The sequence below is a fragment of the Penicillium vulpinum genome (assembly GCF_028829585.1).
Source record: "Penicillium vulpinum strain IBT 29486 chromosome Unknown utg000001l_segment0_segment0, whole genome shotgun sequence".
Classification (NCBI taxonomy): Eukaryota; Fungi; Ascomycota; class Eurotiomycetes; order Eurotiales; family Aspergillaceae; genus Penicillium; species Penicillium vulpinum.
Genome location: NW_026643241.1, coordinates 7,371,582 through 7,390,996, shown reverse-complemented (window position 1 = coordinate 7,390,996; position 19,415 = coordinate 7,371,582). Strand labels below are relative to the sequence as shown.

The window sequence follows — 19,415 nt, the reverse complement described above, 5'->3', positions numbered from 1 at the left end:
ACTCTTAAGATCTTCATGCAACATGACGAAATATCGATCTCATCAATTGATTCTATCTCAAGTTCCTATGCGACAATTTCATACGTGAAGAACAAGGCTCCGCGCCCTCTCACTATTCTTCGAACTACCTGGGTACGGAGAGCAAGCTATTTACATAAACACACCGAGACATCAGACAAAGAAAAATGCAAGGAAGAGCGAAATAACATATTTAAAGCATGTCAACAATAATATGGCACTCACTTCACAGCCGGCCACTTGGGGACTGATTTCTCGCTGAGGTCAATGAAGTTGGCATTCGTGATATCGAGATCAATTATCCGTAGTAATGATCGATCCTTGAGACAAGGTCTCAGGACTCGGCCGGATATCATCCACCCACTCTTCGAGCTATGGGATATGAGTAGTCCATAGCCAAGATTTTTATGTAGACCCCGCACCACAAGACTCCGGATGTAGTTGCTATCTTCGTCAGAGAAAGCGAGTTGAAGTTGCAAGATGCCATTATTTTGCAGTGCGATGTACGGTGCGGTGGTCCAGCTGATAAGCAAGATCGGAATTCAAGACTGGGAGGAACCTTTGGCACAGTGCTCATTTGACATCCTACTTCAATACATTTAGTATAATGTAATAGAGATTTGTTGTTTGCTGCCCACATATTCTAGGCGATTTAATACCCAGCCTGCAGGCTAGATACAAAAGACGAAGTACCCCCGCATGGGTACTTCACAAAAGACCTTTCCGTTAGCTCCACCACGTTTGACCTACTACTTTATTTGCGGAGATCGAACCTCGCGACCGGGCGAAATAGGGGCCGCGTCTCGTTGTTCGTTACTCTGCTTAGAATATGTGATTAAAGCACACCTTTGAGCTTGGGCTTGTATGAGTAGATCATTCCGGTGATCCGTTGGAACACAAAGTCGAACAAGGATGGACCTTGTACCGATAACACCGCATGTATGGATCGGATGGCACTTTGATGCACCATACTTCACGGTGTATCAAAATTTGGATGGAAGGAACGCGACCATTCTATAACCAGACGAGAGAATAATAAATTGCAAGGTTGATTGTGAACAGTGAAAAATAACAAAATAGATACGAACTAGAGATCAGCCCCGTCTAAATTCAAAGAAGCCGGATGTAAGGAATGGCTCCTATTCATTGAGGCATCTATTCCGGGGCGTATTGATTAACCCCATTAGCCCTCATCAAAATATTTATTCGTTGGGTCAAATATCATGTATTGATTCTCTAGTAAACGGTGAACATACAATAGAGACTAGGATAGGAGTCAAGCTCCCGGTAATGTTTAGAAATCCAGGGAAATACGCCATCGCTAGATTAGGCCTGGTGAATGTTTGTTTTGCGGTTCAAACTCCTCTTCCCTAGCTGAATATCCTGTGGTTTGTTGAAGAGGGGGCTTACTGGGGATAGATCCTGCAACTACATTTGACGAATCGTCGTATTTGCTGGACACAATGTATGACTTGAGCGATACATCTCAAAGTTTGTAATATTTACACAAAATTGTCCAACCCAACCCATATAGAACATCTCCTTCCGTCAGGCGCACAAACAAGGGAACCAATATAAACGAGAACGGTCGCCACGTCAAAGCTTTCAAAAGTCTAACACCATGAGGCGACACCCCCTCCAGAACATCACTGCATCGGAGATACGCCGAGCAGCAGATATTGTACGACGCAGCATAAAGAGTAGAGGAAATTTGACATCGATCCGGTTCAAGTATATCATGTTTCATGAGCCTCCCAAGGCCCTGTTGATGCCGTATCTTGATGCGGAAAGCGACGGTATCCCAGTCGAGTCGAGACCGTTCGTGCCTCGACTTGTTGCAGTGCTATATGCAGATGAGAGTGGCCGAGAGGGATTCGAAAGCATTGTCAGCTTGGATACTGACACCGAAGTAGATGTAATAAAGCTATTAGCCGGGCAACAGGTTCCTAATGACGGGTAAGACAGGCAAACATGTTCCACATAAATTGCTAATCACATGCGCCCCAGTGGCCAGCCGCAACAGTTTATCCAGACAATCCTCAACGATTCCTCCGTCTTAGCGGCCATCTCCAAGCTAAATCTCCCCACTAGTGCCACGGTGTACTGTGATCCATGGAGCTATGGGGCGGACAAGTTCTCCCATGCCGACACACCTGCACAGATCCAGGCGTACCTGTACGTCTGCACCTCCCCGCATCCGGAAAGTAATCAGTATGCTTTTCCTCTGCCCTTGTCCCCAGTTCTCGATATCGCTAAGAACAAGGTTATCCGGATCGATACACTAGACACGGGAGGTGTCGAAGATGGGATGAAGCATAATACGGGATATGAGACACCCCCAGCCAACTTTCAGCCCAAGGAGTACCATCGAGACCTGCTGGAGGTTCCCGTTAGGGCAGATCTCAAGCCTTTGCATGTTGTTCAGCCCGAGGGCCCAAGCTTTGCCGTCTCAAATGGGAATCTCGTGCAATGGCAGAAATGGCGGTTTCGCGTTGGGTTTCATTACCGAGATGGCCTAGCCATCCACGATATCCGCTATGACGGGAGAAAGGTCTTTTATCGGCTCAGTCTAAGTGAAATCACGGTGCCATATGGTGGTTAGCGCATATCAGATGCATATCCGATTATACGTCTGTTGCTAATAGGTTGCAGATCCACGAGCCCCGTACCACCGGAAGCAAGCATTCGACATTGGTGAGGCAGGCGCCGGGGCTTGTTCCAATGTCCTTGGCTTGGGCTGTGACTGCTTGGGTCTGATCCAATACTTCGATGGATGGCTGGCCGACGAGAATGGAGAGGCACGGGAGGCTCGTAATGTGATCTGCATGCATGAGCAAGATTCGGGAATCGGGTGGAAGCATACCAGCCGTCAGACCGGAGTAGCGTCTATCACCCGAGGGCGGACGTTGGTGCTGCAGAGCATCCTCACACTCATGAACTACGATTACATATTCGCGTGGATTTTCCACCAGGATGGGACAGTGCAGTTTGAAATTCGTGCCACGGGAATTATCTCAACGGCCCCGATTGAGAAAGGAAAACACAGCCCCTGGGGCAGTATAATCGCACCAGGGGTTCTAGCCCAGAATCACCAGCACTTCTTCTGCCTCCGCATCGATCCAATGATCGATGGTACCCGGAATACCCTGGTACAGGAAGAGTCAGTTGCTCTTCCAGAAACGGAGGAGAACCCCTTTGGAAATGCGTGGACAGTGCAGACAAGTGTTTTTGAGAAGTCGACGTTTGCCGATGCAGCACCCGAAAAGAACCGCGTATTCAAGATCATCAACGAGAGCCACCGCAACCGCATCTCTGGGAATCCAGTTGGCTATAAACTAGTTCCTGTAGTGTCGCAGATGCTTCTTGCCGGGAAGAGCTCAGTGACCCGCCAGCGTGCACGCTTTGCCGAGCACCATATCTGGGTCACACGGTACCGGGATGGAGAGCTATGGGCCGGTGGGCGGTGGACAGAGCAGAGCGTGAAGGAGACAAACGGCGTTTTTGACCATGCGGCACGGAATGAAGATGTGAAAGACGAGGATATCGTCGTCTGGCATACAATTGGCCTGACCCATACCCCGACCCCGGAGCAATTCCCGGTAATGGGGGTTGAAATCCTCTCAGTCTCTCTGAAGCCGGCCCACTTCTTCGAGTTCAACCCTGCTTTGGACGTCCCGCAGAGCACTCAGGCTATCAACAAAAGCGTCCAAGTTGAAAGGACGAGCACCTCGTCCTGTTAATTCTCTCCTCCTAGGATCCCTACATAGTGGCAGTGATAGGATAGCTTCCCTAAGGGGGCTCATGCAATGTAGTATTGACAGCGTTTTGCACTACTTTAGTGTCTATAAACTTGAGGATGTTTTCATTTAGTAGGTGTCCATCAATTTTCAATAAAGGGCTGCTATGAATTTGTTTGGGTTTTATGCCCAATTAAACTTGTTTATAATCAATTCTCAACCCCGTGCGAAAGCATGTCCCCCGTTATTTATGTGGAAATCAGGGATATGGAAGATATGTATATTCAGAAACGCCTATATCCCTTATTTTAATGATTGGTTGGCGTTTAGTGTTTGACTTGGATCAATACATTTAAATCGTATACGTGACTTAATACCGGGATCGCAAAAGGACTAGAACACCAGGAGTATAAATATTGCGAAGTGCACTATTAGCTCACAAAATACAGCGCAGTCACTCAATCACACCCAGTACTCTAGCTTTTCAGTCAACATCGATATGAAAATAATTCGAGATGTGAGTGACTTACTCATCCTCCCTGAGGATAATATGCTCTACACCATCAATTTGGATCTCTGTTCCAGCGGCCTGTGCGATGTTTTAATATACCTTCCAACTGTATAGGAGGGGGTGCATATGCCTTCCTGATAATTACAGTGTCTCCAGATTTCAAGCCAGGAGAGATCAAAGTTCCATCTTCGGCGACTCTCTTCCCAACGGACACAACTTTCCCTTCGACGTGGTCGGGGATGGAGAGATCTTTTCCCTTCTCGGTGCTGGATTCAACTCTCTCTACAAGAATCTTATCCTCGAGGGGTTTGAACGGCTATATGTAGTATTAGAATGGCTTTTTTGGAGTCCAATAAGGTATATATGGCCCAGGAAGTATTAAACGACTAAGGAACACATTAGAGACCCACCATGTTGAGTTGTTGGCGAAATTGAAATAGGTCGCTTTTAGTAAATAGCAGTTTGTTGAATGTTTTAGAGTGTGGCTGTGATTTGCAGCTTCAATTTATAGTAAGGTGAGAAAACTTTGTCATAAACAGATAGAACGGTTTATGAACTCTAATCACAACAGCCTGGGATAGGGTATTACGAACAAGGATTCCGAAGCATCCTTCTTGTGTTCGGTTCTAACTCGACCTGATGCAAAATTAAAGGCTGGCTGGCCTCATCTCGGTGATCGTGTGATTTCATGTCACTCATATTCTGGCTAAACTTTCGGTACGAACTTGAACGCCGACTTAGTGCTACAATGTTCCCATTTCCGTTGGTCCAATCAACCCAAAGACTGCTTAGGGCGAGGTCAGCTACGGGATAGCAAGGTCAACTCTGCAAGCATTGCACTACGGACCCCTCTAGACCTTTAGTAGGCACGTGGTTGTTATATTCCCAGAATTCCATTTTGTAGACAGTATGTTCTTGGTCACTTCCCCGAATTAACCTCGCCGGGATAGGCGTCAACGCAAGGGTCTAAATTGTGAATAGCTCATCTAGGGACAAAGCACCTCAGGAGGTTATGTAGCATGTCCTCCAATTGAACACCTCCAAATTTCCTCCGACAAGTGCCTTTCCTTTTCTAGATCGGTCTTAGAACTTGCTGCCATGATATGGAATTTGTCCTTGGCCCTAATCCTGGTATGAGCTCTTTCAGGTAGCGCCAGTGTAACTGAGTTTTATTGCCAGCCTTGCTATTCATAGATGCATTTTGAACCAGAGTACACTACCTCCTTCGTGGTATCCTGAGAAAACGTCATTTAGTTGACAAAATGCTATAATAAACTACGTGAATATCTGAAAACATATATAATCATGGCTTCTCTACTCGACCTGATGGTAAACCGGATCTTCCAATGGCATACTACACATGCAAGAAGGTGCAACCCAAACGGGGAAATATCCTGTAAGCCATAAGGCCTAATCAAACAGTATACTAACTTAGTACATGTTTTCACTGTACTACAGCTTTGATCCACCTGAGACGCAGGGCATCCCGGTTCGGTTGAAATTGAAATTACGACTTGAGCACGACAGATTCCAATACGGGGATTTGAATGCACGGGGGAAAAGCATCCTCACGAGAAATTTCCTTGTATGGGAACTAATTCGAGAACAAATATCTCATGATGAGTGCGATATCTTACAGAGCACATCCATGCACCGCCAATGTCTTCCAGGGCTTTCTGTGCAAGCGCCTCGTGTATAAACCCGTGGAATGAAAAGCGAGCCCTGATCTCGCTGATGCGAAAGCTCTACTCTCCGGCACTGTCCTTTTCAATGAGAAAGTCCAGTCACCACGAGCCCAAGACCTCTCTGTCGCGTGGCAGAGCAGCGGTAGATTGAGCATCGATATGTAGCCTCATCACTCGCTTCATATGCTGGCGATGGACGAGAACAGGCCGTGGACAGCAGCTAGTGCTAGAGTTGCTAAGCCACAGCTTTGCAGAACAGAACTGCTGCAAGCGGGAACAAAGAGGTTAATCTTCTTGAATTCTGTTAAATTTATCGGGCTTGTAGGATGCGACCGGCTCATATTCTTCTCCACTCAAAGAGACGTGAATTTGTTGAAACTGCGTTGAGCTAACTTCTTCATGACGGATAAATATACATGGTCAAATTGCACCACTTACAGCAGACTATATATAACTAGCCCATATCAGGTTAATCTCCAACAAATGTTGAGAGACTAAATTCATCTACGGAATATTTCCCACAATTCAATAATGGAGGTATGGTATGTGAGGCTGATGCACCCATTCCATATCTATGCTCGAAATTATCGACGCATCGGATTGACGAGGAAAGAGCAGCTGAAAAATGCCACCACACTACCATGCCAGCCCGAGAAGGGATGTTACTGCATGCACGCCACGAGTAATAAATATGGTGTTCTTTCAAACAAATACATCGAATTAAATACAAAAAAAAGGCTATGAGCTGCATACAAACAATCGATTAGTGATACTTAATGGTATTGGTATTACGAGCAAAAAGAGCAAGTTCGTACATATGCAGTAGCGTCCCTTCTCGGCTGGCGCGTACAAGTGGAGTCTGTAGATGATGATCATTCTAGCTAAGGGGTTTCCACGTCTTTCCACTGCTTATATGTTAACTCGGAGTCCGACAGTCGCTGTTGATTATGGAGTATCTACTCCGTATCAAAAGCCCATTGAGAGAAAAATCTTTTCTTGGTTCTCTGCAGAAGTTAGCTGAATAAGTGGGAACCTTACAAACTAGGCATTAAGCATCAAGGTACGGAGTAGACGATCTGCCTTAGCAAAATGCAGTAGGGTGCAATGCATAATCTTTCATTGTATGATAAAACGATGGAACACATACAAAACCATAATATTTAATGATTTCTTCAAGCAGCTCTAGTTACTTTTGCTTGGATTAAGGGCATTCGCGTACCTCAGTATACGTCGCTAGTGTATTTTTCTTTTCTTTTTCTTTTTTGCTTGAAATCGAGAGATTTTGGACCGAACAAGTTCCACCGGCCAATCCTAGGCCAGAAGCACAAGAAAGCGCCTGGAATGGCCGATAGATCACCTGCGGGGTGATCTGGCCAAGACCAGTTTTTGATGATCATTGCTCCATTCCACCCGTGGACCGTCGAATATTTTGATCGCATGGACGATCAATCTGCAGATCTTGCCATATTATGTTATTTCTACACCAATTTTTCCGACACTTGTTGTCTCCGCATACTTTGTATATAAAGTAGTCCCGCTTGTCGAAAAACTTCATTTCTAGGCCAAAATTGTACTGTGAAACAATGATGACTGTCGATACGTACTCGTTGAGTGAAGTCATAAGGGTGGCCGAAATTCACCCTTTCTATAATTCAGATACAAAGTACCCTCCTGATCCAGAAGCAATCCAGAAGGCCCTTCAAGCTTCGCCGACAGAGCCAAAGCATACAGAGCTTAGTTTGCAACCTTTGCTGAAAAAGAATGACATGTATGGCTGAATTTCATGCTCACATTTTATTTTCTGTTGATTTCAATTGACGAACTTTCATAGTTATCGTGTCATCAAGCGACTGACGAATGACACCAATCCAAGAAATGAATATCGGCGTAGCGTCTACATTAGTACTACAGGAGGAGGCTCTGGTGGGCTGCCACTGATGTTTGCGACGGACACAGTCGAAAATCGCAAGCACAGGGCAGTCTTTGGACAATTCCTAAATACATGTGGGGTCGTCGAGCCTCATGACTGGGTTCTCACAACCCACACTTCAGGGTTCCTTTACAGGTATGTAGACTCCCCTCACTGCAAACTTCCTGTTTGGCCTGTAACGTCCTATAATATAGGTCCCTCGATCTTATCAGTGAGATCTTCGAAAATGCAGGAGCATCTGTTCTATGTGCTGGCAGTCGCATGGACGCTGCAGAGGCCGTCCATTGTTTGATCAACTACCGTGCGAATGTTTTGACAGGGGACAGTAGTCAAATAATCCACATTGTTCATCACATTTCGACCCTTCCGGCTGAACAGAGAAGTGAAGTCAGGATTAACAAAGTGGTTTACACCTCTGACCTGATGACACCTACCCAGAGAACTTATATCTCAAAGATACTGGGTGCAGTCAAGATACTGTCCATTCTGGGAAGTGCCGAGGCAGGTCCATACGCAATCAGCAATCCCGACCTCACGGGAAACTGCGCTTCTTCATCGAGAGACTTCGTCTTTGATACTCGCACCATGCTCATTGAGATTCTTCACTCTTCTACTCTCACCGAGGACCCTTCCTGTAGGTGCGGTGGGAAGTCGGTTCCCGAAGGGGAGCAGGGAATCATTGTCCAAACGTCTCTGCAGCGCTTGCGCAATCCTCTTGTCCGATATATAACAGGGGATGTTGGATCGATTCATCCAATGCCCGAAGCTGCCGCTGGGATTATTCCCAAATCTGAACTGAAACACTTTCGCGTCCTCCGCCTTGGGGGTCGGGATCGTCGGTTCAGCTTCAAATGGTTCGGCGAATATTTCAATTTTGAAGAGATCGAGAATCTCATGCAGACCGAGGGTTCAGGGATCCTACAATGGCAACTGATCTTGGACAGTTTTGACTCGTCTCCACAGTCCACTTTGGAGGTCCGCATACTTCGTGCAGCTGCAGGCGAAGGAATTCTGGCTAGCGAAACTTTCGTGGACATGATCAACACGTTCTTTTTCGTTTTCCCTGAAAATCAACACCTTTTCAAAGTCAATTTCCTGAATTATCTTGAAGGATTTGAGAAGAGCAGCACGGGAAACAAGGTTATGAAGCTTGTAAATAGATTTGATTGAACTTGCCAGTTGACGGTCGGTTTGGGCGAAATGGTCACGAAATTTCCCATGGCTGGAGATTAATTATGGCAGTAATCGTTGATAATAGAACATTCAAAAAATATCCGTCAATAGTCAAGCTATTTCTTTTAAATCCAGAGGTGAATACACAAACAACAAGGATTTAAAGCATATTGTAGGCTTATATTCCTCCGCCGAGACCTGGCAACATAATTGGAGTTCTCCTTTACTCATCGCACCGAAGTTCTTTTTTCTTCGTTTCAGTCTTGAACTTTATCTAGAGCAGTTAGCGCTTCTGATAGTCACCAAAACATACATAGATGCAACATTCCAAGTTCTAAAGCTGCCCCAGAAGGAACAAATCACGATGATAGATAAGTTGTTATCCACGAGCGCAACTTTGTGCTGAACTATGGCAGGACAGGGGAGCAGGGGTCCGATTCAAATACTCAGTGAACTCACTCCTCCCGTACCTGTATGAAGACAAAGATGGGGTTTCCACTGAAGGGTCATATCTCAATTATCTCGGGATATAAGCTGCTCTGTTGGCGACAGCGTGTATCCTTGGAATTTGCCGCTCATACCTCTCTATGGCAGCCACACTGTGAACCTCCCGACAAATCTTTTGCCAAATGCTTTTCACTGTTCTAGAAACAGAGAATTATGATGGATTCCATGTCCCGGAGAAATGACGTTTGGATGGTAGATTGGAGGTTTCTCATCTGGCGGTTAGATATGCCGCTCGTCTACAATTGGCACTGCATGGAATAAGATTTGCTATACAAACGAGGCAGCGAGTTGGTGTCGTTGGCCGCACGGGAGCAGGAAACTCGTCACTTGCTCAGGCTTTATATCGATTTCTTGAAGCCTCTCAAGGTCAAATATTGGTGCATGAGGTGGATATCTCGAATGTCAAGCTTGACATATTGCGCAGTTGAATACTAATAATACCAAAACATCCCGTGATCTTCCGTGGCACTGTTAGGTCAAACCTTGACCCATTTGATGCACGAGATGACGACACTCTCCTTGCAGCTCTCCCGGCAGTATCGTGATACACGGATTAAAATGAATAGAATGATTTTCAACCTGGTACAGAATCGATGTACTATTAATCGCAAAAATGCCACATTTGTGTAAATTGGGACCCGATAGAGAACTGGATTCGACCTTGTCTCGCTAAGATGATTGTAGAAGGGTGTTGAACAAAGAGTTCTTCCTTGCTAGGAGCACCTTGGGGTCGTCGAATTCCACGCACTTACCATCAGCCATAACAGCCACACGATCGCAATCCACTATTGTATTTAAACGGTGTGCAATCACAATGACTGTTCGGTCAGCGAACTCGGAGGTGATGATGGATTGTATCAGCTTGTCCATTGCGAGGTCCACGCTGCACGGAAAAGAAGAACAATAAGCTTGTAGACATAGAAAGTCAAAGGAGGAGGCCATCAAATACCTGCTGGTGATCTCATCCAGAACTACAACCTTGCCCGGCCGGAGTAACGCTCTAACGATACAAAATAGTTGCCTTTGGCCGTGACTCAGCGACTCCATTTTCAATTCGGCATCCAGTCCTCCGTTCTGCTCAATTAATGACCACAGCTGGACGGTATCGAGTGCCCTAATGAGTCGCTCGTCATTGGACTCATCGCTCCCTGTCGGGTTTTTATATGGATCAAGATTCAATCTCACACTGCCGGCGAGAAAATAAGGGTCTTGACTGAGTCCATTCAACCGTGAACGGACTGTTTCCTGATCGAGCATGGCCAGGTCTTGGCCATCCATCAGAATCCTACCGGAAGACAACTTCAACAACTGAAATAAAGTAAGTAAGATCGAGCTCTTTCCACTTCCCGTCCGGCCACATATCCCAATTTTCTGTCCAGGCCGAATGTGTATTGTGATATCATCCAGTGCTGGCCGGTGGGAATCCCCACTATTGTAAGATGCAGATACTTTTTCAAGAGTAACCTCTCCCTTATCAGGCCAACTTGACGGTGGCTGGTTGCCATGACCATTGAAGGTGGCACCAGGTAGCGCGACAATATCGTTCTCGAATTTCTTGATGCGCGCTATCGCACCCAGCGTAGTTTCCAACATAGTGTAAGTGTTTACCAGTTGATTCAAATAATTGGACAGGGTGATAATTTGCACCAGAGCAACAGCAACACCGCCCGTCCCAATTGACAAGCGTAACTTAACTGCAATCCCGACAATAAGCACCGTTAGGGCCGCTGTGACCAGATCAAGAACTAGCAAAAGCCACCTTTGAATAATAAGTAATGAATACCACGGCTTCTGGGCGTTGTTCACTAAATCATAACTCGTCTTCCGAAAGCGTGCCTGCCATTTAAAGGCACGGATTGTGGGCAACCCGCCTAAAGTGTCGAGATATTGGCTGTACACTGGGGCTTTTTCAGATAAGTCCAACAACCTCATCTGCTTCGCAGTCCGTAAGTAGAATCTTTGGATCACAAATAGGACTGCGATGAGCGCAGGATAGCTCACCGCTACCCAGCCAACCCCAGAGCCAATCAAGGCTGCCTGTGCAATGCAGGTGAATAGGTTTTGGGTAAGGGTCAGAAGTTGCAACGGCAGGTTCATATCAATCATTTGAATATCCTGTGAAAACCGAGTCAAGATCTCGCCACTGTCCAGCTTGGAAAAGAGGTTTAGTGGTGCGGACAGAGTCGCCTTGAGCAAACTACTGTGGAGCGAGAGACCGGACTTCCGTGCCATGAAGCTGAATGCAAACCATGTGGCAATTGCAGAAGATGCAAGTGCAGCTACTTGTAAAACTGCATAGACGCCCAAATAAAGGCCAAGGTGCTTATTACCGTGGGTAGTATTATCCTCTGCCCACCATTTGAGCCACTGAACAGGGAAAACTGATAGAAATGCCCACAGTACTTCCAGTGCGAGAAATACCATCAGTGGAGCCACTCCAATTGCCTTGATGTAAAAGCCATAAACAGACGAATTGCTCATTATATTTTTCTCGGCGTATTGCGGTGATTCAGCTTTCGGTGTATCGTGGAACTTGTTTGGAGTATCCGAAGCTCGTTTCTTGCTTGTATTCATCTGCTCTACAGACTTTTTGATTAACACGTGAATTTCATTTGACTCTTTTGTCTGTTTAGGCAGTCTGTGGCCATGCGTCTTGTTTAGGTAACCGTCGGCTATGGCGAGTTCTTGATAAGAGCCGCGATCGCTAATGCTTCCGTTTGGGTCCAACACAAAAATCTGGTCACCCAGAGGTAGCAGGCGTGATGAATGAGTGGCTATCACAACAGTCGTACCCCAGCGCGTAAAAAGCCCATTCGTTCCGAAGCAGCGGCGAATGATATTGCTCTCTGTGGTAATATCAAGTCCACTGAAAGGGTCATCAAGTAGAATCACATCTTTTCGGGAATAAATAGCACGGGCCAGGGCAATCCTTTGCTTCTGGCCGCCACTGAGTGCGGTGCCTTTGCTGCCAATCTTGGTTTGATCGCCGGCGGGAAGACTTTCTAGATCATCACGGAGATCGCAGCAGTGAATAACAGTTGAAAACAATTTTTCATCTATAGCGGAGCCAGATATAATGTTATCCCGGATGGTTTGGTTGACCAACCAGGGAGTTTGTTCACACCATGCAATATCCGCGGAAGTTGTGAGGATGGTCCCATCCAGTACCGGGCATTCACCTAGTAATGCATACAGGAGCGTGGATTTACCGACACCCGATGGGCCCACGATGAAGTTCGAGGTGCCTTTCTTGATTGAAAGGCTGATATTGGCCAGAAGGGCATCTTTGCTCTTGAACCAACCTATCGATGCCTTCTCCAGTTGAAATACCACAAGGGAATCTGACGATAAATATTGATCATTGGCCTCAAGTTTTATAGCTGTTGTCGGTTGCATCCCCTCGCTGCGCTTCACAGCCGAAGTGGAGACAGCATCGTGGGTGCGACTGTCAAGATGGCTGTCTTGGCAAAGATAATCCTCAATCCGCTCAAAGCAGCCAATTGCTGTCCGAGAATTGACAATTGAGCCAAATAATGTGAACAGGGGCTGCGCCAGTAAGGAGAGAATGGATAAGGAAGTAAATAGACGTGAGACATCCAGGGGGCGGCTACCACGAAGTGTCACCGCAGCATATATGGCAAATGCCAGGACGGGAGAGAGAATTTGAGGTAGTAATGCAATAGTTGAGGTGCCGGCACCCAAAAGTCGAAAAGGCTTTGAGGCATCAACCTCGTTTTGGCGGAGAGCAGCGACAATCGCATACAACCGGTCCGTCAGCCCGGAGATCTTTATCCCTTTGATAGAATCCAACATGGCAGAAACTCTACTAACGCGTAACTGCAACTTGCCCATCCACTGCTTTTGAAATTCCTTGGTATAATCTGATAGATAGGTGATGGCTATGAAGGAGCCAAGGGCAGTGACCGCAGGCGCAATGCACGCATATTGAAGTTCTGTTTCGAGCAGGTATGTGGCGATTATGATTTGCAGGAGGTTAGCCCATAATTCGTGAATCTCACGCAGACCATTTATGATGCGATCGACGTCCGTACTCATTAACGTCACTGCTGCCTTCTCAGTTGCGACGGATGCTGGTGATTGGAGCGTTTTTTCAAAAATGGCTGTCATCAGCATACTCCGGATCAATGCCAGGGAACGAAACCATGAAGCCCAGTAGAATCCAGTGGAAATCTAATTCATAGCAGAGTCAGTTGTATGTGTCCACGTGGGCAACACAAATATGGGAACGAACCGCAATGCCAACATAAATTAGGAAGTATGCTCCGATCATGCCATACCCCACATTCACACCTTTTTCTGGGTCCGCCTGTAGGTACTGAATGAATCGTCTTAAACACAGCGGCTGGCTGACAGTGAAAGCAATCAGGAGCAACCGCGGAGATACCGGAGCGAAGAGATCCCAACGCAACGCGCGGATAAAGGTGTATATCAGTCGACGATGCTTCCGGTCGGTTTTCTCCCACGATGCCCAGAATCGCCCGTCCAGGGTTTCGGCGGCCATGGAATTCTCCAATGGGTGTAAATCTTTAGGGGTTATCTTTTGTCGCGCTCCTTGTCGCAGCAGCCCATTCACCCACCAGAATACCGCCCGATTGTAGATACCGCTTTTCGCATATGGGCTAAGAGCACGGTCATGCTCTGAACGGAAGAACCGCCGCTTTTCCACAGTCTCTAGAATAAAAAGGCAAGCCTTCAGGGCAAATGCTGCTGTGAAGGCATTGCGTAGGTCTTCAGCCGCATAGCTAGCTAGCCATAGTGTGCGAACCACAACCGCATCCAGAAAGGTCGAGATTAAGTACGTGTTAATGATAGGTGACGGTCGGAGAGTACGGGTATGTTCCAGACACGCCAGCAAGGCAATAAACAGGCCTGCACCGGTATTGACGCATGAGGCAGCAATTCCTGCGGCGGACGCAGGCATCGGGCTGACAGCCCATAGTGCAATGAGGGTTAGTTGCAAAGCAGAGTACCCTATCGCCACCATCAGCTTAGAATTTCGCAGCCATAGGCCATCGACACAGCGGTCCCAGGCAAAGAGCAAGTAGATGCGGGTGGGCGCCACCAACAGAAATAGCGCCGCGGGTGTTAGGAGAAAGAAGTACAACTCAAAGGCGAGGGTAAAATCGAAGTCGTCGCGACAGCCCGACACTACTGGACCGAACGATGAATCTGATCGAAAACAGGCATTTGTTTGACGGTCCATCATGACAAGACTTCCCGATGGAAATTTTTCCAGTGACAGGCAACGCTTGAAGGTGAGTCACCTCAGACAGGGGAAAAGGGAAAAAGGAAAAGCGATAAGCAAAACGTTGAAGTCAAGGGTCGGATTGGTTTGTCGCTGGTAATTACCCAGGGCCAGCTTTGATTTACCCGGCGTTAGTACCATCCCATAATTACCAATCTACAGCACAGGGAGCTCATTAGTTCAAGTTCGACACTAATATCTAGAGCCCAAGAAGTGAGGTATTAGGTCGCGCGTTCGAGCCTAGAAATTATCTTCGATGAGATATCATACCCGGCTATTGTTGTCCAGCTCGCCGAGGGGGAGGCTTATTCCCATGTATCGATGACTTTCCTTAGGTCTCTTGAGCCACAAGCGAGATGATAAGCGTATAAACCGATACTTTGGAGGTGATCTGGCAACTTTTATTGGGATTTACTGCTCTGATCATCGTTATCTGATCTAGAAAGCAGATTAATCTGCTGAAAACAGAGTATGGGACCCGGGATGGGCAAATGATTTGCCAACCAGGATCCTCACCCTATGTACTCCGTATAGCGCACTCCTTTATCATGCCCGGTCTATAACCACTTGATTCTAAATTGTTTTCATCGTATAATCCTATCCCAAAAATAATACATTATCTACGACAATGCGGCGTGGAAAAGAGTGCTTCCTGTCCGCTCAGCCGTACTGATCTACTTAATCACTCATTCAACATGCTTTTCCCACTGTAGCAGCGATACGTGCGAGAAATTGCGGTACTAGTGGCGGTCGAGCACGAACCTCACACTTTGGGTGAGCTTACCCGACTTAGCACCGGCTACTTCCAAGGTTGTGATCAGTGTGATCAAGCAGACTAAAACTAGTTCTTATGACTGATCAACTCAAATTTGTAGGTAGCTAGCGGGATGAAAGATAAACTATTCTACTGAGTATTCCGGACTACTGTCCTTAGACCTTTGAATTATTTGTAGAAGATCTCATTATTAGTTACTATATTGCCGCTATAAAGGTTATCTTGGTGGATCCGAGCGCGAATGTCACATCTGCATATGCAGGACGTATCACATCACCTATCACCTCACCATCGCTATTCTGCTATGACCATACGTATTACAGGTTACTTAGCTATGGCAAAGTTTCTGGGGGCTACGGTTCCTCTTGGTTTACTCGAGCAATCTAGAAAACCACTTGTATGATAGCTAGCACGTACCTGTTCCAGGATTTTCTAATCCGGCAATTGCGCGTCACAAGAAACGCCCAATTGTTACACTGTTATCCGTCAATGAGGAGACAACTACAACTCGGCATGGCAAATGCGTCCAAGACACCATTGCTAGTGTGGGGTTTACGACATAGGCTTTCTCTCTAAATATACAATAGCACAGAAAACTGAATCGCGATATGCAGCCCAAGCGGCCCTTCCCACGGTCACAAAACTCGTCCGAGCACCAGAGACCAGGGATTTTAGATAGTAGATGATCCCTAGGTATGGAGAAGGAACTTTGTCATATTCCTATGGCACGAGGTAGACTGGGGTGGGGGGAGAGGGGGGGGGGAGTGGAAGGGATGAGAGGATCTATCCGCCTATCTACATGATCGGTCCCGTGGTCGGCCTAACACTATATACGGGGCCCTAGGCCATCTAACAGTTACCGAGTATCTCAGCTTGGAGGTAATGCATTTTCAAATACTCTACGCGTAAATCAATGCGATCCATCTGACTGGGAAAGCCCGAGGTTATTTCTCGAACAGTATATTCGAAGTGAATAAATCTTGCTGTGTAAGAAAACAGACAAGCCAAGAGTTGTCAAGCATAGGATCAATCATTGGCTCTTCTTCGTCCCATCGGTACTTCCTCCTGGCTTTGAAGCTGAAATAGTCACATAGCGCCAGTGTTCACGGCCCCGATAAGACTGGACTCCGGCGACTGTGTTAATGAAGAGACCTTCCAAACCAAAAAAGGCCACAATGATGAAAGGAACATAACCGAGCAGGTAAAAAAACCGCGTCATTGGTTTAATGTTGGAAGAATAGTCCCGTACAACGATGTCAGTGAACCCAGCGTCTTCGAGCATTTGCCGGAAAACTCCAGGTTGTGAGACGCTATTGGTCGGCATTGCAGCAAACTCGTTGATTTTTTTCATTGAAATCTTCATTGATTCTTCGGGGTTCTTGACTAATTCGTGATCGTATTCAAATAACGCAAGGCGACCGCCAGGACGCAAGACCCGAAAGAAATTACGCAGAACACCCTGAGGATCTGTGGCGTGAACGAATGTTTCCATTGTGTAAACGCCATCGAAACTCCCATCTGTGAAGCTTTCCAAGTGGTGGTAATCCATTTTTCGCACAGTGACTTGATCCTTCGACAGATGATGCCGCGCAATATTTCGTCTCGACTTGACAATATGATGATCGACGATATCAATTCCTTGGACTCTGAGTCCATGCTTACTTGCTAAATGAATCGCAACGTGGGCTACGCCACATCCAGCGTCAAGGACACGAGCGCCCGGTGCAAGATTTAGCAATGTAGCCAGTTTATCTTCCATGGCACGCAGCGCGCGGCTGAATGGAAACGGCCACCAAGTGTCATGTTCGTAGTATCCGAAATGGCGTGTTCCGCCAAGAACAAGACGATAACCAATCCTCGATTCAAGAGAGTGATAATAAGATTGTAGCTGCGGATTACTGTCGATTAACGCCTTTTCGTCCTGGGCCGGTTCCATTTTGTTACACAAAAGGCACAAATGTGATAATTGTCGGGTGAGGAGTTGCTTGATGAAAATACCAGGACTAATAAGAGTCACTATTTTGAACGAAGAGAATTGATGGCACTTCAGAGAAAGAAGGGGCCAGGCTGGCTTTTTCAACAGACAGGGGCTGGGGGTCAGGGCCAGAGACAGCTGAGGGGGATGTCAGAGCCTAGTGTTGGGAGAGGTGCTAGTTCCTCAGTTGGTTGGTCAACAACTGACAGTATCACACTATCACACCGTGGTCTAATATTGTACACATTTTATTATAACTACCTATAAAAATGTCTTTAAAATGATTTTCCCCGGTATTCTAATAATATTAAGTGAACATACAATATACGGAGTAGAAGTTTAGCGTGAACTCTCCTACACTCAAACGCACCGATGTCTATAACATAGTACATCTCTTCCTTCTTCACTACTACCACCTAGAGCCACTACTAACGCCCCTTCCGTAGTAATATTGATAATGTTTTATCGTACTACATTGGTTTATATTACGCCTTCCTTCCCCTACAGGTTGAGGTGTGCTGGTCCAAGTCTAAGCTTTAGACGACAAAATGTCATGTCGCACTATATATATCGGAGCCTGGAATATCCGAGCATAATGCTCAGATATAGTGGTTTTTTGGCCTAATGTGTAACTCGCCAGTCCAGGGGCAGGTTATAACACAAAAGCTCTGGCAGGCTCATATTCGAGCGAGGCCTGTCTGCCAACAATTTCGTTGCAGGCATAGAGTATGAGAATACCGCGCGTATGGCTAGTTTGCTGGCTCACTTGATCCAACAAACCACAGCGATGTTGCTATTCTTCGGGAGGGACTGGATGTGTATCATCTGCACCTAGGGTTATCGCCACCGTATTGATCGAGATCTGCTCACCAATTGTTCCATGATCAAAAGGCAGGAAATGAAATGCCCAAGATTGATTTAACACAGAGCCTACACCATGAGGTCCCCATACGTTTTGCGATAAGGGGGCTTTGGTTGAGGATGATAGATGTTTCACACAGGTCAACGGCGTCATTTCGATTGAATGTCCGTGACATATTGTCATCACGAAAGAAGAAATTATCCCTCCTTCAGTTTCATAAACTTTGAACCAATCTAATCCGTCAATCAAGCTGAAGATTTCGATCTGTTTATATTCCATTCCGAATTGAGGCGGACGCCCTGGATCAAGACCAAAGAAGCACTCGTGTAGTGACGTTAGGGCTGACAGCGGATTTCCAGCGAGACAATGGTCTTGCAAGAGCGTAGGACGACGGCGCTTACATGCGCAAACGGTCAACCATCGAGCACTTGATTGTCATTCGGAGCGGTGAACATGCAGGCCAGTGTCTCGGGTGAGGGGAAAGGGTTACCTTATCCTGAGCGCAATGGTCGGGGCTGAGGAAGAGAGGCCAAATGAGAGAGGGCAGCGCCGTCGTGGGATCCGGTAAAACTCACCAAGTGAGGTGGGTCAGGCTGTAAATGTGAGCCATGTCCCAGTCGCCGGAACGCTTTGCAGCCATATATTGGTACAGTCGCTAACAGAAGAATTCGCCATGTCTTGGGAAGTTATTGAAGAATAACGACGGCACGTCTGAGTTTTCGGGCAATTGCGACCGAGCGATATTGACAGGTCCTAGAATATCTACCACAACAGGTGAAAAGGCAAATCAATAGTGCAGTAGGCGCTTTGCAATCGGTCTAGGTAAATTTATCTTCCCGGGGGTGGCTTTAAATCAGATGTGAGGTTGGTCCCTCGCACCAACGCTTTCACCAAGGAAAATATTGGTGGTTTCTATAGTCAGAAGTGCTGAGACTTTTGCCAAAATCACGCAGACGACTGCTCTTTCACACGAAAT

The 19,415-nt window shown here is 46.6% G+C and overlaps 5 protein-coding genes across 5 annotated transcripts; 2 read left to right on the top strand and 3 right to left on the bottom strand.

The window, feature by feature from the left end:
• Positions 1 to 1,639: 1,639 nt before the first annotated feature.
• On the top strand, positions 1,640 to 3,758 carry N7479_002639 (Copper amine oxidase N2-terminal; the record flags this gene model as incomplete). Its single annotated transcript, XM_057250336.1, has 3 exons — positions 1,640 to 1,974; positions 2,026 to 2,615; positions 2,671 to 3,758. The coding sequence occupies 3 exons, from the start codon at positions 1,640 to 1,642 to the stop codon at positions 3,756 to 3,758; spliced, it is 2,013 nt and encodes a 670-aa protein (XP_057114768.1).
• Positions 3,759 to 4,209: 451 nt separating this feature from the next.
• On the bottom strand, positions 4,210 to 4,679 carry N7479_002638 (10 kDa chaperonin; the record flags this gene model as incomplete). The annotated part of the gene is made up of 4 exons (XM_057250335.1): positions 4,210 to 4,231; positions 4,286 to 4,344; positions 4,412 to 4,582; positions 4,677 to 4,679. 4 exons carry the CDS (start codon positions 4,677 to 4,679, stop codon positions 4,210 to 4,212), a joined length of 255 nt encoding a protein of 84 aa, XP_057114767.1.
• Positions 4,680 to 7,534: 2,855 nt separating this feature from the next.
• N7479_002637 (uncharacterized protein) lies at positions 7,535 to 9,051 on the top strand (the record flags this gene model as incomplete). The annotated part of the gene is made up of 3 exons (XM_057250334.1): positions 7,535 to 7,719; positions 7,783 to 8,016; positions 8,076 to 9,051. The coding sequence occupies 3 exons, from the start codon at positions 7,535 to 7,537 to the stop codon at positions 9,049 to 9,051; spliced, it is 1,395 nt and encodes a 464-aa protein (XP_057114766.1).
• A 1,179-nt stretch (positions 9,052 to 10,230) lies between these two features.
• On the bottom strand, positions 10,231 to 14,785 carry N7479_002636 (multidrug resistance protein; the record flags this gene model as incomplete). Its single annotated transcript, XM_057250333.1, has 3 exons — positions 10,231 to 10,444; positions 10,511 to 13,752; positions 13,814 to 14,785. 3 exons carry the CDS (start codon positions 14,783 to 14,785, stop codon positions 10,231 to 10,233), a joined length of 4,428 nt encoding a protein of 1,475 aa, XP_057114765.1.
• Positions 14,786 to 16,632: 1,847 nt separating this feature from the next.
• Positions 16,633 to 17,538, bottom strand: N7479_002635 (SAM-dependent methyltransferase; the record flags this gene model as incomplete). Its single annotated transcript, XM_057250332.1, has 1 exon — positions 16,633 to 17,538. One exon carries the CDS (start codon positions 17,536 to 17,538, stop codon positions 16,633 to 16,635), a length of 906 nt encoding a protein of 301 aa, XP_057114764.1.
• Between the last annotated feature and the right edge of the window lie 1,877 nt (positions 17,539 to 19,415).